Source organism: Lathyrus oleraceus, chromosome 1 (genome assembly GCF_024323335.1).
Source record: "Lathyrus oleraceus cultivar Zhongwan6 chromosome 1, CAAS_Psat_ZW6_1.0, whole genome shotgun sequence".
NCBI classification, from domain to species: domain Eukaryota; kingdom Viridiplantae; phylum Streptophyta; class Magnoliopsida; order Fabales; family Fabaceae; genus Lathyrus; species Lathyrus oleraceus.
The window spans coordinates 318027266-318042880 of NC_066579.1; the positions used below are offsets into that span (position 1 = coordinate 318027266).

At 39.6% G+C, this 15615-nt stretch overlaps 1 protein-coding gene across 1 annotated transcript; it reads right to left on the bottom strand.

Annotated features, from left to right (window-relative positions):
• Positions 1–14291: 14291 nt before the first annotated feature.
• On the bottom strand, positions 14292–14819 carry LOC127104820 (uncharacterized). Its single transcript, XM_051041972.1, has one exon. The coding sequence runs from the start codon at positions 14817–14819 to the stop codon at positions 14292–14294; it is 528 nt and encodes a 175-aa protein (XP_050897929.1).
• Positions 14820–15615: the final 796 nt, after the last annotated feature.

Below are 15615 nucleotides of genomic sequence, written 5' to 3' on the forward strand. Positions count from 1 at the left end.
TTTCTTCCTTTTATTCTAAGAACTAGTAGCCAAGTGAGCACTTTCAGTCTTATCTCTCTTTAGCCTCTCTTCCTCCTGCACACAGTGAGATATGAGCTCATTGAGATACCATTTGTATTTTTGAGTATTGTAACTTACTTTGAATTGCCCAAAGTTTGTCGGGAGAGAGATCAAAACTAAATGCACAATCAAATCTGTAACACCTCAAAATTTGCCCTCCTCTCTTGGGACTAGCTTAACATATTGCATTGCATTTCTTAGGTCATTAGGCATTGCATAATTGCATATCATGTGGCTACATTGAGCAAGTCATCCTCCTAAGTCTTGGTCAGAGGATGAAGAGGTTAAGTTGCAAGCCTAGGGTTCCATTGGATTGATCATTAACCATCTGAGGATGTGTGATTCAAATTAGGGTTTTTGATTCTCAAGGAGGTTGAGTTTCATCTTGGTTGAAATGGTACATCATCATCATCATGGTCTTGATATCATCCAAGAGATTGATCAGATACCTTGGGATTAGGGTTTTGACCACTGGTCAACCCTAATCAGTTGAATCAGTTGTATTGGGCCAATCAGGGCTTGGCAAGGAGATGGGGTCTATAATGGATATGGGGATCATCATGTGATTATATTTAGCTTATGGAAGCTAGGGTTTCATCATTGAGCCATTTCATCAGGAGTTTGAGGCTCAACTTGATCAGTGCATAGCCAAATTCATCTGTCAGTCAAGAAAGTCAACTGTGGTCAACTATGCCTGAATTGATGGATTTGGAGGTGGGAGAGGGAGAGACACTTCATTCATGTCCAAACAAGTTTCATTTGGCATTTCAAACATCAAGAATGAAGAAAATAAGGTCAGATGGAAAGTTTCCAAAAATAGCAAGTGACTTGTAATTGAAAACTGCCAAAAATGGAAAGTTTTTCACCTCAAAATTACGTGTCCAAAAATGTTTCAAATGAAATTTTGTTCAACATGAAAGTTGTAGATCTTGCTCTCACCTTTCCAAAAAGTCCAAGAACACTCATTTCTCATGTGTGGTTGGCAAGTTATGATCAAACCATTTTCAGAAAATGTTGATTTTCAAAGTGCCATAACTTTCACATGGAATGGCCAAATTGGGTGATCTTTCTTGGAGCAAACCACATTTGACATGTACTTTCATGATGCATCATCACATTTCATCAAAAATCATCATAGCAAAATGTCATTTTTCAAGTGAACTATTTGAAAATTGGTGGGAAAAATGGTGAATTTCCAAAATACATGTGATTTCCATACAAAGCCTATTCCAACACATTCTAAATACCAAATAGAACTTGTTTGCATTGCTATTGTACTGTTGCATTGACTGGTTTGGAAAAGGACATTTTGGCCAAAACACATAAAGAGCATTTTGCTAATTTCTCTTCATTTTGCTAATTGTGATTAACAAGTGGATTAGGGCATGGTATAAGTTGATAATCACAACAGAAATTGGTAATCACAATCACAATTTCAGATCTAACAAACTTTCCCTCCAAAAACCTCTCAATTTTCTTCACACTTTCACACACTTTTTTCACTATTTTTCATCGAATTCATCATCAATTGTGTTCATTCTTGTTGGATCCATCATCTCCAAGTGCTTGTGTACATCTGTTTCAACAAAAATCGTGGCCGAACGTTGAAGAATCGTGACTGTTGCAATCTCACTCATCCATGGCAAATTGAAAGTTCTTCAATCTGGAGCATAATTGAGCTGAGACACGTACTTCATTCACTTCCTACATCATCAAGCATCATCTGTTTTCAACTTTTGGACATTGAAGCTCGCGATTCCAACAGCTGCTTCATCAAGAGGTTAGAACTCGACCTCAATAATTCTCAAAATCTTGATGTGGTTTAGGTAGATCTTGTGATGTAGAACACGATGCAACTTGTATCATTGATTTTCGTTAGGTTTTGAATGAGATATCATGATTTGAACTTTGACCTAGGAAACTATTTTCGCTCGATCCCGTTGATATGATTAGAGTTAGGTCAAATGCTTGCCATATTCGTAATGTATGTTGAACGCCGGTCATTTTGATGTATGGTGTAACACCCCGATAAAATAAGGATAATTATTTAATTTAAATTAATAGTATATTTATTAATTTAATTAAATAATTGGATTATTATTATTGGATTATTATTATTATTATTTTATTGAAATAATAGAGTTGGAAATAAAAAGGTCCCATTTGGTAAAAAGGGGGTTTTCACGTGAAAACAGAGAAACGACTCTAAAGTGGAAAAGGGCAAAGAGCCAGAGAACGAGGGTTGAAGAGAGGAAAAGCTTGAAGCTGAAGGATTGCCGGATTAACTCAGGTAAGGGGGGTTTATCGTCGTTTGATGGGTATTATGGGTTAACATGTAATGGGTAGTGATAAACCATTGATTTGACTCTGATTAGAATGATGTATGCTGGAATTTGTGAAATATTGGATGAACGAAATTTGGATTATAATTGAAGGGAATTCGTAGGAATTAGATGTAATAATGTTAGAATTTGTGAAATCGAATAGGGTATGATTCGTGTTAGATGATATGAACGAATACTGTGTAAAATTGGACTGTGGGAGGTTGGATCTGAGGGATCTCGTAGCAGAGAAAAACCCATAGCAGATCTGAAACTTGGTTTCTGGTCATACGCGTATGGCACTAGGCAATACGCGTATGAGGTGGCTTGGAGAGGGAAGAATTGGCGCTGATACGTGCCATACGCGCGTATTACGCGTAACCTGTAGTGGTACGCGTATGGGGTGAGGCCATACGCGTATGGATGAAGAAGATGATATTTCTAACGTAGTTTTGTCTCTGTTGGTACGCGTATGGGAGAGGTGTTACGCGTAGCATACGCGTATGAGATGGTGTTACGCGTATGGGATTTGGTCAGGAGATGGGCCATACGCGTATGGGACTAGGCAATACGCGTATGGGCAGGATTGTGATTTTTCTGTGCTGTTGTTGTGCAGTTTTTGGTTGTTCAGCTGAGTAATGTAATTTAGCTGATGTATGATAGAGTAGGGATCATTTCCCGTTGTTTTGAGCAGTATAGGTATTAGTAGAGTGTGCTAATACTGCGATTGATTATGTGGTATGACATGATATGATTATGTGGTAAATATGTTGATGATGTACGATGGTATGCATAATGTTGTGAATGTATCTATCATGTATGAAATTATGAATGGACTGTTTATGGCTTAGAGTGTGAGCATATGTCCATTGTGGATGATTGTTGATGTTTGCATGACTAAGTGATTTAGCTTGCATATTGTGGCCTTTATGGTGGTAGCTAATTCCCATGGTGAGGAATTAGTGAGTGAGTATTGTGGATTGTTGTTGATGTTTGCATGCTAGGTGATTAGCGTGCATATCATAGCCCTTGGGGTGGTAGCTGATTCCCATGGTGAGGAATTAGTGAGTGAGTCACTAGGTCTCAAATGAGTGGGACTAGTGAGCTTGGTAGCCGTATCTGGATTTGATCGGTGAGGTTGAACTATATGTTCACGAATAGTCGGTACCGCATGCATGGAGTCTCATTGCATAATGTATGTATGTATGGCGTATAATATGAATGGATGTATTCCAATATTATACGTGTTGTTTTGTGTTGGTGTTGAGTATGATTATGATTATGAGTTGATGTTGCCGTTGCTGAATGTGTGATTCTGATTAGGGTGATGATATGTGTTAAATTACTTAGCATTACATGATATTTTATAATGCTTATTATATCGATTGAGGAACTCACCCTTACAACTATGTTTCAGGTAACGAGCAGTGATTGAGTAGAAGCTAGTCCTTGGAGTCTAGTGTAGTTCCTTAGTGGGTCATGCTCTGGTAGATGTAACATCGGGACGGGATGTTTTACTTGTTTTTCATTGATGATTGTTGGACAAGTTTACATGTAATGTGTTACATGTTTTACATTGTTGTTAGACCTTATCCGCTGCGAATTATGCAAATGTTTTATTTTGATTAAATAAATGAGCATGACAGGATATTTTGGAAAACGGTGTGAAGTGTCAAGTGTGACACCCTTAAATTGCATATCTACTCTGATTTATGTTTTGATGTTTTAATTTAATTTTGGGTTTTTTTAGAAGGGTGTTACATTAGTGGTATCAGAGCATAGTCGGTCGAGTCGAGTCGTAATTATTCTGTTTCCCTGTACGGGATAGGTGTTGTGTAACCCTATCAGTACTTATTGTTTTAGCTTGTTGGGCTTTCAGAATAGAGATGGCTGGAAGAGGTAGAGACGATGCTGCGATTGCTGAGGCTCTGGGTATGCTAGCTGGAGTACTTGGAGGGAATCCGAATGTTGTGGGATTGGGAGCTGCTCGTCAACTGAGTGAATTCCAAAAGAACAATCCTCCAATGTTCAAGGGAGCATACGATCCAGATGGTGCTCAGAAGTGGTTGAAGAAGATCGAGAGGATCTTCCGAGTGACTGAGTGTGCCGATAACCAGAAGGTCAGGTTCGGTACGCATATGCTGTCAGAGGAAGCAGATGATTGGTGGGTTGCTACCTGCACTGAGTTGGAAGCTGCTGGGAGTGCTGAGATCACTTGGGCGGTGTTTAGGGAGAGATTCCTGAGGAAGTACTTTCCAGAGGATGTCAGAGGAAAGAAAGAGATAGAGTTCTTAGAATTGAAGCAGGGCAACCGGTCTGTTACTGAGTATGCTGCTAAGTTCACGGAGCTGTCGAAGTATTACACTCCCTATGCTGAGGCTGCTGGGGAATTTTCGAAATGTGTGAAGTTTGAGAACGGGTTGCGTCCTGAGATCAAGCAGGCTATTGGATATCAGCGGATTAGAGTGTTTTCTGACTTGGTCGACTGTTGCAGGATTTTTGAACAGGATACCAAGGCCAGAGCGGAGAGTTATCAGCAGAGGGTTGATAGGAAAGGCAAGAATCAGAATGATCGTGGGAAACCGTATGCAGCTGGCAAAGGTTTCCAGAGACAGAGTGGGATGAGGAGACCTAGTGGGGGAGATTCCAGTGCCCCTGCTAAGTGTTACACATGTGGTCAGGCTGGACATCGTATCCATGAGTGTACCAGTAATGAGAAGAAGTGTTTTAAGTGTGGAAAAGGTGGTCACTTGGCGGCAGAGTGTCGGTTGAAGACTGTGACTTGTTTCAACTGTGGAGAGGTGGGTCATATTAGCCCACAGTGTCCTAAGTCGAAGAGAGAGAACCAGTCGGGAGGCAAGGTCTTTGCTTTATCGGGTTCTGAGACTTCTGCAGATGATCGTTTGATCCGAGGTACGTGTTATATTAATGGCTTTCCTCTTGTAGCTATTATTGACACAGGTGCGACTCATTCCTTTATATCTTTGGATTGTGCTGTGAAACTTAAATTAGAGATATCTGAGATGCATGGAAGTATGGTGATTGATACTCCTGCGAAGGGTTCAGTGACTACTACTTCAGTTTGTTTAAATTGTCCTTTGAGTATTTTTGGTAGAGACTTTGGGATGGACCTAGTGTGTCTTCCACTAGTGCAGATTGATGTTATCCTGGGTATGAACTGGTTGGTGTCTAACCGAGTTTATATCAACTGTTTTGATAAGACTGTGATCTTTCCTGAGATTGAGGAAGGAAAGAGTTTGTTTCTATCAGCAAGGCAGGTGAATGAGGCAGTAGCAGATGGGGCAGAGTTGTTTATGCTGTTAGCGACTTTGGAGGCTAAAGATAAACTGGTGATTTGCGATCTAGCCGTGGTGTGTGATTTTCCTGATGTGTTTCCTGAAGAAGTGAATGAATTGCTGCCAGAGCGTGAAGTTGAGTTCTCGATTGATTTGGTACCTGGTGCTAGGCCGATATCGATGGCTCCGTACCGTATGTCTGCTGTTGAGTTAACTGAATTGAAGACTCAGCTGGAAGATCTGTTGAATAAGAAATTTATTCGTCCGAGTGTGTCACCGTGGGGCGCACCAGTGTTATTGGTTAAGAAGAAAGAAGGTACTATGAGGTTGTGTGTGGACTACAGGCAACTGAATAAAGTGACGATCAAGAATCGGTATCCTTTGCCGAGGATTGATGATTTGATGGATCAGTTGGTTGGTGCGAATGTGTTCAGCAAAATAGATTTGAGATCGGGGTATCATCAGATACGTGTGAAAACTGAGGATATTCAGAAGACTGCTTTCAGAACAAGGTATGGACATTATGAGTATTCTGTAATGCCTTTTGGTGTGACTAATGCGCCTGGGGTATTTATGGAGTATATGAATAGGATTTTCCATCCGTACCTAGACAAGTTTGTTGTGGTGTTTATTGACGATATTTTGGTGTATTCGAAATCTGAAGAAGAGCATGCTGAACATTTGAGAGTGGTTTTAGGAGTTCTACGAGAAAAGAAGTTATTTGCTAAACTGTCCAAGTGTGAATTTTGGTTAGAAGAGGTTAGTTTTCTTGGTCATGTGATTTCAAGAGGTGGTGTTGCTGTTGATCCTTCTAAGATAGAAGCGGTATCTAAGTGGGAAGCTCCGAAGTCAGTTTCTGAGATAAGGAGTTTTCTTGGACTTGCAGGTTATTATAGGAAATTCATTGAGGGATTTTCTAAGTTGGCATTACCGTTGACGATGTTGACTAGAAAGGGGCAAGCTTTTGTTTGGGACTCAAAATGTGAAGAAGGTTTCCAAGAGTTAAAGAGAAGGTTAACTACTGCTCCTGTTCTGATATTACCAAGTCCGTCGGAACCATTTGAGGTTTACTGTGATGCTTCATTGTTGGGTTTGGGTGGTGTTTTGATGCAGAATAAGCAGGTTATAGCTTATGCTTCGAGACAACTGAAGGTTCATGAGAGGAACTATCCGACACACGATTTAGAGTTGGCAGCTGTGGTGTTTGTTCTGAGGTTGTGGAGGCATTATTTGTACGGGTCAAGATTCGAGGTTTTCAGTGACCATAAAAGTTTAAAGTATTTGTTTGATCAGAAAGAGCTGAATATGAGACAGAGGAGATGGTTAGAGTTTCTGAAGGATTATGACTTTGGTTTGAATTACCATCCGGGTAAAGCAAACGTAGTGGCTGATGCATTGAGTCGGAAAATCATTGCATATGTCTATGTTAATGGTTAAGGAATTGGATTTAATTGAGCAGTTTCGAGACTTGAGTTTGGTGTGTGAGAGTACTCACAATAGTGTTAAATTGGGAATGTTGAAGTTAACGAGTGGTATTCTGGATGAGATTAGAGAGGGTCAGAAATCCGATGTGCTTTTGGTTGATAAGTTGACTCTAGTGAATCAAGGTCAAGGTGGTGAATTCAGAGTTGATGAGAATGGTGTTTTGAAATTTGGTAATCGGGTGTGTATTCCGGATGTTATCGAACTTAAGAAGAGTATTCTTGAGGAAGGACATCGTAGTGGCCTGAGTATTCATCCTGGGGCTACGAAGATGTATCATGATTTGAAAAAGTTATTTTGGTGGCCGGGAATGAAAAGAGAAATTGCGAGTTTTGTTTATTCTTGTTTGACTTGTCAGAAGTCAAAGATCGAGCATCAGAAGCCGCCTAGGCTAATGCAACCGTTGGTTATTCCAGAGTGGAAGTGGGATAGTATCAGTATGGATTTTGTTTCTGGTTTACCGAGGACAATTAAGAATTTTGAAGCTATTTGGGTGATTGTTGACAGGTTGACAAAATCGGCTCATTTCATTCCGATCAGAATGGATTATTCGTTAGAGAGATTAGCCGAGTTGTATATTGAAAAAATTGTAAGTTTGCATGGTATTCCGTCGAGTATTGTTTCGGACAGAGATCCTAGATTTACATCGAAGTTCTGGGAAGGTTTGCAGAGGGCTTTGGGAACTAAGCTGAGATTGAGTTCTGCATATCACCCGCAGACTGATGGTCAGACTGAGAGGACGATTCAGTCACTGGAGGATCTTTTGAGGGCTTGTGTTTTGGAAAAGGGAGGTGCTTGGGATTGTTATTTACCTTTGATTGAGTTTACCTACAACAATAGTTTTCATTCGAGCATTGGTATGGCACCGTTTGAAGCTTTGTATGGTAGGAGATGTCGGACACCTTTATGTTGGTATGAGTCCGGTGAGAGTGCTGTGGTTGGACCGAAGATTGTTCAACAAACTACGGAAAAGATTAAGATGATTCAGGAGAAGATGAGGATTGCTCAGAGTCGTCAGAAGAGTTATCACGACAAGAGGAGGAAGTCACTTGAGTTTCATGAGGGAGATCATGTGTTTCTTCGTGTTACTCCGATAACTGGGGTTGGTCGAGCTTTGAAGTCGAAGAAGTTGACACCTCGATTTATTGGTCCTTATCAGATTTTGGAGAGGATAGGGGAGGTACCTATCGTATCGCTTTACCGCCGTCACTTGCGAATTTGCATGAGGTTTTTCATGTGTCTCAGTTGAGGAGGTACATTCATGATCCGTCGCATGTGGTCCAAGTAGATGATGTACAGGTGAGAGATAACCTGACTGTTGAAACATCACCTATGAGGATCGAGGATCGAGAGTTGAAGCGGTTGCGGGGTAGAGAGATTGTTTTGGTAAAGGTAGCTTGGGGAGGACCAGCAGGTGGCAATGTGACTTGGGAACTTGAGAGTCAGATGAAGGAGTCTTATCCGGAGTTATTCGCTTGAGGTATGTTTTCGAGGACGAAAACTCTTTTAGTGGGGGAGAGTTGTAACACCCCGATAAAATAAGGATAATTATTTAATTTAAATTAATAGTATATTTATTAATTTAATTAAATAATTGGATTATTATTATTGGATTATTATTATTATTATTTTATTGAAATAATAGAGTTGGAAATAAAAAGGTCCCATTTGGTAAAAAGGGGGTTTTCACGTGAAAACAGAGAAACGACTCTAAAGTGGAAAAGGGCAAAGAGCCAGAGAACGAGGGTTGAAGAGAGGAAAAGCTTGAAGCTGAAGGATTGCCGGATTAACTCAGGTAAGGGGGGTTTATCGTCGTTTGATGGGTATTATGGGTTAACATGTAATGGGTAGTGATAAACCATTGATTTGACTCTGATTAGAATGATGTATGCTGGAATTTGTGAAATATTGGATGAACGAAATTTGGATTATAATTGAAGGGAATTCGTAGGAATTAGATGTAATAATGTTAGAATTTGTGAAATCGAATAGGGTATGATTCGTGTTAGATGATATGAACGAATACTGTGTAAAATTGGACTGTGGGAGGTTGGATCTGAGGGATCTCGTAGCAGAGAAAAACCCATAGCAGATCTGAAACTTGGTTTCTGGTCATACGCGTATGGCACTAGGCAATACGCGTATGAGGTGGCTTGGAGAGGGAAGAATTGGCGCTGATACGTGCCATACGCGCGTATTACGCGTAACCTGTAGTGGTACGCGTATGGGGTGAGGCCATACGCGTATGGATGAAGAAGATGATATTTCTAACGTAGTTTTGTCTCTGTTGGTACGCGTATGGGAGAGGTGTTACGCGTAGCATACGCGTATGAGATGGTGTTACGCGTATGGGATTTGGTCAGGAGATGGGCCATACGCGTATGGGACTAGGCAATACGCGTATGGGCAGGATTGTGATTTTTCTGTGCTGTTGTTGTGCAGTTTTTGGTTGTTCAGCTGAGTAATGTAATTTAGCTGATGTATGATAGAGTAGGGATCATTTCCCGTTGTTTTGAGCAGTATAGGTATTAGTAGAGTGTGCTAATACTGCGATTGATTATGTGGTATGACATGATATGATTATGTGGTAAATATGTTGATGATGTACGATGGTATGCATAATGTTGTGAATGTATCTATCATGTATGAAATTATGAATGGACTGTTTATGGCTTAGAGTGTGAGCATATGTCCATTGTGGATGATTGTTGATGTTTGCATGACTAAGTGATTTAGCTTGCATATTGTGGCCTTTATGGTGGTAGCTAATTCCCATGGTGAGGAATTAGTGAGTGAGTATTGTGGATTGTTGTTGATGTTTGCATGCTAGGTGATTAGCGTGCATATCATAGCCCTTGGGGTGGTAGCTGATTCCCATGGTGAGGAATTAGTGAGTGAGTCACTAGGTCTCAAATGAGTGGGACTAGTGAGCTTGGTAGCCGTATCTGGATTTGATCGGTGAGGTTGAACTATATGTTCACGAATAGTCGGTACCGCATGCATGGAGTCTCATTGCATAATGTATGTATGTATGGCGTATAATATGAATGGATGTATTCCAATATTATACGTGTTGTTTTGTGTTGGTGTTGAGTATGATTATGATTATGAGTTGATGTTGCCGTTGCTGAATGTGTGATTCTGATTAGGGTGATGATATGTGTTAAATTACTTAGCATTACATGATATTTTATAATGCTTATTATATCGATTGAGGAACTCACCCTTACAACTATGTTTCAGGTAACGAGCAGTGATTGAGTAGAAGCTAGTCCTTGGAGTCTAGTGTAGTTCCTTAGTGGGTCATGCTCTGGTAGATGTAACATCGGGACGGGATGTTTTACTTGTTTTTCATTGATGATTGTTGGACAAGTTTACATGTAATGTGTTACATGTTTTGCATTGTTGTTAGACCTTATCCGCTGCGAATTATGCAAATGTTTTATTTTGATTAAATAAATGAGCATGACAGGATATTTTGGAAAACGGTGTGAAGTGTCAAGTGTGACACCCTTAAATTGCATATCTACTCTGATTTATGTTTTGATGTTTTAATTTAATTTTGGGGTTTTTTAGAAGGGTGTTACATATGGCACGATGATTTTGGTTGAAAAATGTTCTTGGTGATTTTTCTGGATTTTGTTTGATGAACACGGTGAAGAACACGCTTCAGATAGCGTTTGATCCAAATTTCCTTGCCATGAGTTTGAATTGGTGTTTCCCGCGGTACAGAGCCTATAGTATGGCGCCACCGCATTAGTGAAACGCGGCGTTCCACTCCTGGCGCCCAATAATTACAATTTTGCCACTGTGACATATTTATTTCATTTCTTTTCCAATTTTATTTCATTTTTGATCAATGATCTTCAAAAATCCATAAGTTCTTCATTTTTAATCCAAATTTGATGAGGTTTTTTTCACCATTCTCCTTGTGATGTGTAGTTTTTTATGGTGATTTTTAATATTTTTGTGCACGTGTGGAAAAATAAAATGCCTAGGGTTTGATTGAATGTATGCTTTGTGTGTATGTCTCACCATTTTGATCATGAAATCTTGATGCCCTATCCAAAATGTGTGAAATTTTACATGCATGTTCTGGACTCTTTTCTGGTGATTTTGATGTATGATTTGTAATTTTTGAGTTCCTGGATGATGAGATATGATTTTTCGAATAGAGGTGTGACAATTTGTGTCACACCATGATATGTGCAACTTCATGATTTTATTTGCCATGCTTGTGGACATTGGATTGAGCTGAATTTTTGCAAGATTGATCATATGGATGTTGAGAATACATGTGAATTTTTCTGGATTTATTGATTGCATTTCCTATTTGATTGGAATTTTCTCCCCTGTTTGGTCATTTGTTGATTTTTTGTGACACATGTTTGTATTTGGCTTGTGAAATTCTGGTCATTAATTGGATGGGTGTGAAATTTGACATGTTTATTCTAGACACATTATAGGTCATCTTGGCTTTGATCCCATTCATTTATCATGTTTTGTCACTGTTTTATGATTGGTGGAAGTTGATGCTTGTTTTGATGCTTTGTATGAGCTTGCTTGAACTTGTCTGGACTTTCTGATTTTCATTGACCTACTTCATCTTGTCCAAATAGCATGAAATTTGATATGATGCTCATTGAATGTGTTATGTTTAGGCTTGAATTTTTGTGGAATTTATTGAAAGGTTTTGATATGGATTTGAGTTGAGTCATTCTGTTTGGTCCTTTGAGGTTGCAAATTGCATGTTTTGTGCTATTTTGTTCTTGAAATGATGATGATGAATGATATAAACATGAGACCAATTGGATTTGATTCTTGATTGTGTGATTGTGATTTTGGATAATTTTCACTTACTGTTTTGAATTTTTCACCTCCTTTTGACCCTAGGTTTGTCCTAGTGGTCTTGGTTCTCACTTTTGAGTTGTGTTTCAGGTTAAAAGCACAAGTGCTTATGCTTGGTGATGTGCTTCCATTGGAATTGACTTGTTGCTTGTTAATGACTAACTTTGGATTTGTTTTGTAGGTTTTAAAACTTGGTCTTGTGCCTCATGGCTTGCACCTTTGTGCATTGTGATTGTTGTTTGACTGTACAGATTACCTGTGAACCATTTGCTGTTTGGTTTTGTGATTGGTATACTGATTGTATTTGATTAATTTCAGGTACATTAGTTGCTAATAGTTCTTTAAGAACTTGCTTGTGTTGCTGCTTGGTTGTGTAAACCAATTGAGGTAGAATCACTAACTCCATGTAGTCTGGAAGACCTGGCCTGTTACTTGGCCAGGCAACTGTCTGAAGTCCTCCTTAAGAGGCGATGTTTGTGCTTGTTTATTTTTGTCCCCAAGCAGGTAAAGACCTTGATTAAGGCAATTGGCAGACACAAGAGGTGTGTAATCCACCTCCTTCTATTCTGTTGAGTCGTCCCTCTGCTCACACCACTGTGTTGATGCATTGGGACATTAACCCAAGATCTTGTACAATTGTACAGTTGAGTCAGAGTCTTAAGTGTAGAAGGGTTCCCACTTTCTGGACCCACACTTCATTGTCTGAAGCTCTCCCTGACCAGGGATAAGAGCTGTGAAGTCTAATCTTCACTCACCTTTCATCTGGCTTCACCCTGACTCTCAATGTCAGGGTTAAGAGCTAACACCACCCTGACACAGTTGACTTGCCTTGGCAGTCTAACCCTTTGTTTGAGCCCACTTTGACTGGATATAGTGTGTGCTATTTGAAATGTCTGCTTTGCTTTGTTTATGCTTGCATGCTTTGCTTCTTCCTGGTTAGGATTAGCTTGCTGTTGTGCAAGTAGATAGAAACCATAACATAGGGCAATGATGCATGATAACATCTAGGCTCGAGTCCAGCTCCCTAGTAGCGTGTCTCCCTTTGTGTCTGGTTAGAATTTCTTTCCCGTTCAGGGGAACTACGTCGCCCTGATCCTCATACCAGATGAGGTACGTAGGCAGGAGACCGTGCGAGGTCTCTCCGGGCACTCTTTTTCTCTTTTTGTGTGTGTTTGCTTGACAGTTGCTAGGCTCGAGTGCCTGACTCCTTAGTAACTTGTTGCTTGTTTCTTCTTGTGTGTCGGGATATGGATGTAAGACCAGCGATTGGCTGTCCGTATCCTGATTATGTTTGTTTGGTTCGGAAGCTGATGTAAGTCCAGCTATTGGCATTCGGGTTCCATGTTTGCCTTTTTGTGCGTGTGTTTATTTCGGCGTGCGTGAGCCGAACTACGGTCGCTCTGATTCTCGTTCCAAACGAGATACGTAGGCATATGACGCGATGTCCTAGCGAGCCCTCTTCCCCCTTTCCCCACCTGTGTTGTCTGCAGTGTGTGTGTGTGTGTGATGTTTGTTTTAGCAACCTTTTCTTTCTTTTAGAGCGTGGATCCCGTCGAGTACGACGGACGTGAGGGGTGCTAATACCTTCCCCTTGCGTAACCGACTCCCGATCCCATCTCTTTGGTCGCGAGACCATGCTTTTCCCAGGTTTACTCTGAGCGTTTCCTTTCCCTCTTTTGGGATAAATAACGCACGGTGGCGGCTCTGTTTGTGTTTTGTTTTAGCCCGCCGGTTGTTTTTCGCGGATGCGACAAAATCCCCAGGAAGTTCTAACTTCAATGCCTTGATTTTTGATGTGAGATTAGACATATCCATGATGTACTCTCTTATGTTCCATTTTCCTTTATAGACCATTAAAATTAGTTTGGACAAGGTACTACTTGTCTCAGCCTTATCATTTTTAGCAAAGAATTGCTCCACAGTTTCAAGGAACTTCTTGGCGGTTTCACTCTCAGCAATCGAGCCCCTAATGATTTCAGGTATGGATCTTTTGATCATCATGAGACACATTCGGTTCGATCGGTCCCATATTTCTATTTTAGTTTCATTTGGATTCTCAACAGTGGCGGTGGGACGCTCATCCCTCAAAGATAAGTCTAAATCCCTTTGGATTCAGAACAAACAAAAGTGAGAAAATTACCCCTTTTTCACACCATGCGACATACTTGGAACACTCCTTCTTCATGTGTCCAACCTTTTTGCAAAAGAAGAAAATGGCCTCCTTAGATTGTTCCTTTGCCTTCTTATTTTGAGAAAAATTTCCTGCAAGTTTCTTCCTTTTATTCTAAGAACTAGTATCCAAGTGAGCACTTTCAGTCTTATATCTCTTTAGCCTCTCTTCCTCCTGCACACAGTGAGATATGAGCTCATTGAGATACCATTTATATTTTTGAGTATTGTAACTTACTTTGAATTGCCCAAAGTTTGTCGGGAGAGAGATCAAAACTAAATGCACAATCAAATCCCCAGGAAGTTCTAACTTCAATGCCTTGATTTTTGATGTGAGATTAGACATATCCATGATGTACTCTCTTATGTTCCCTTTGCCTTTATAGACCATTAAAATGAGTTTGGACAAGGTACTACTTGTCTTAGCCTTATCATTTTTAGCAAAGAATTGCTCCACAGTTTCAAGGAACTTCTTGGCGGTTTCACTCTTAGCAATCGAGCCCCTAATGATTTCAGGTATGGATCTTTTGATCATCATGAGACACATTCGGTTCGATCGGTCCCATATTTCTATTTTAGTTTCATTTGGATTCTCAACAGTGGCAGTGGGACGCTCATCCCTCAAAGATAAGTCTAAATCCATTCATCCAAGAATGATCTCCACAAATTCTTTCCAAGATTTAAAGTTCATCCCACTTGACATAGGGATAGAGTTAATCTGAGCAACAAAATTTGGAGCGGTAGTAGTGGCAATTGGATCCATTGAAAAGAATAACAAACATACAATAATATTAGTAGGCATGCTAAATAACCATATAAACATGCACAATGTTCTTTATATTCAAATTTAATAAGACCTAGACAAGATACCAAAAAACACCATCAATTCTCAATCTTTAGTTGCAAGAATTAACTGTAAGCGATACTCTCACGTAATGATCAAACATTAGTAATAAGTCCTGTCAGATAATGGATGCCTTTGACATCAATCATTAGCCATATGGATAAACTTGATAATTACTACATATTTACCATCACAAGTATGTAAATTTCTGGCCAAACAGTGTCTTCCTTTTGGCCGACCATAACAGTTCGCATGGAAAATTACACACTACATCTTTTGTAATTCTAATTGAATCAAATTCAAATAACAAATGTTACTTTTGCAACTTGTTGTTTCAACTAATTCAATCAAAGTTACTAGACAATTATAATTTAATAAACTAAATGGGAAAGTCTTTAAAACTCACATAAAGATTACCCGCAAATATAATGTCAAAATTGTATGTTTACTTGATTGCTTAATCATTGTGTTAATATCATGAACATACCTATAATAAATCGGTTGTATTCTAAGGGTGTAAACAAAAATTCAAATTACATTAACACTCATGTAAAAAAAAATTATATATATAAACCTAGGATTAGTGTGGTCTCAC

Bases quoted from the DNA above. Each gene is read 5' to 3' on its own strand.
- LOC127104820 (XM_051041972.1), bottom strand. From the start codon at position 14,819: ATGGATTTAGACTTATCTTTGAGGGATGAGCGTCCCACTGCCACTGTT.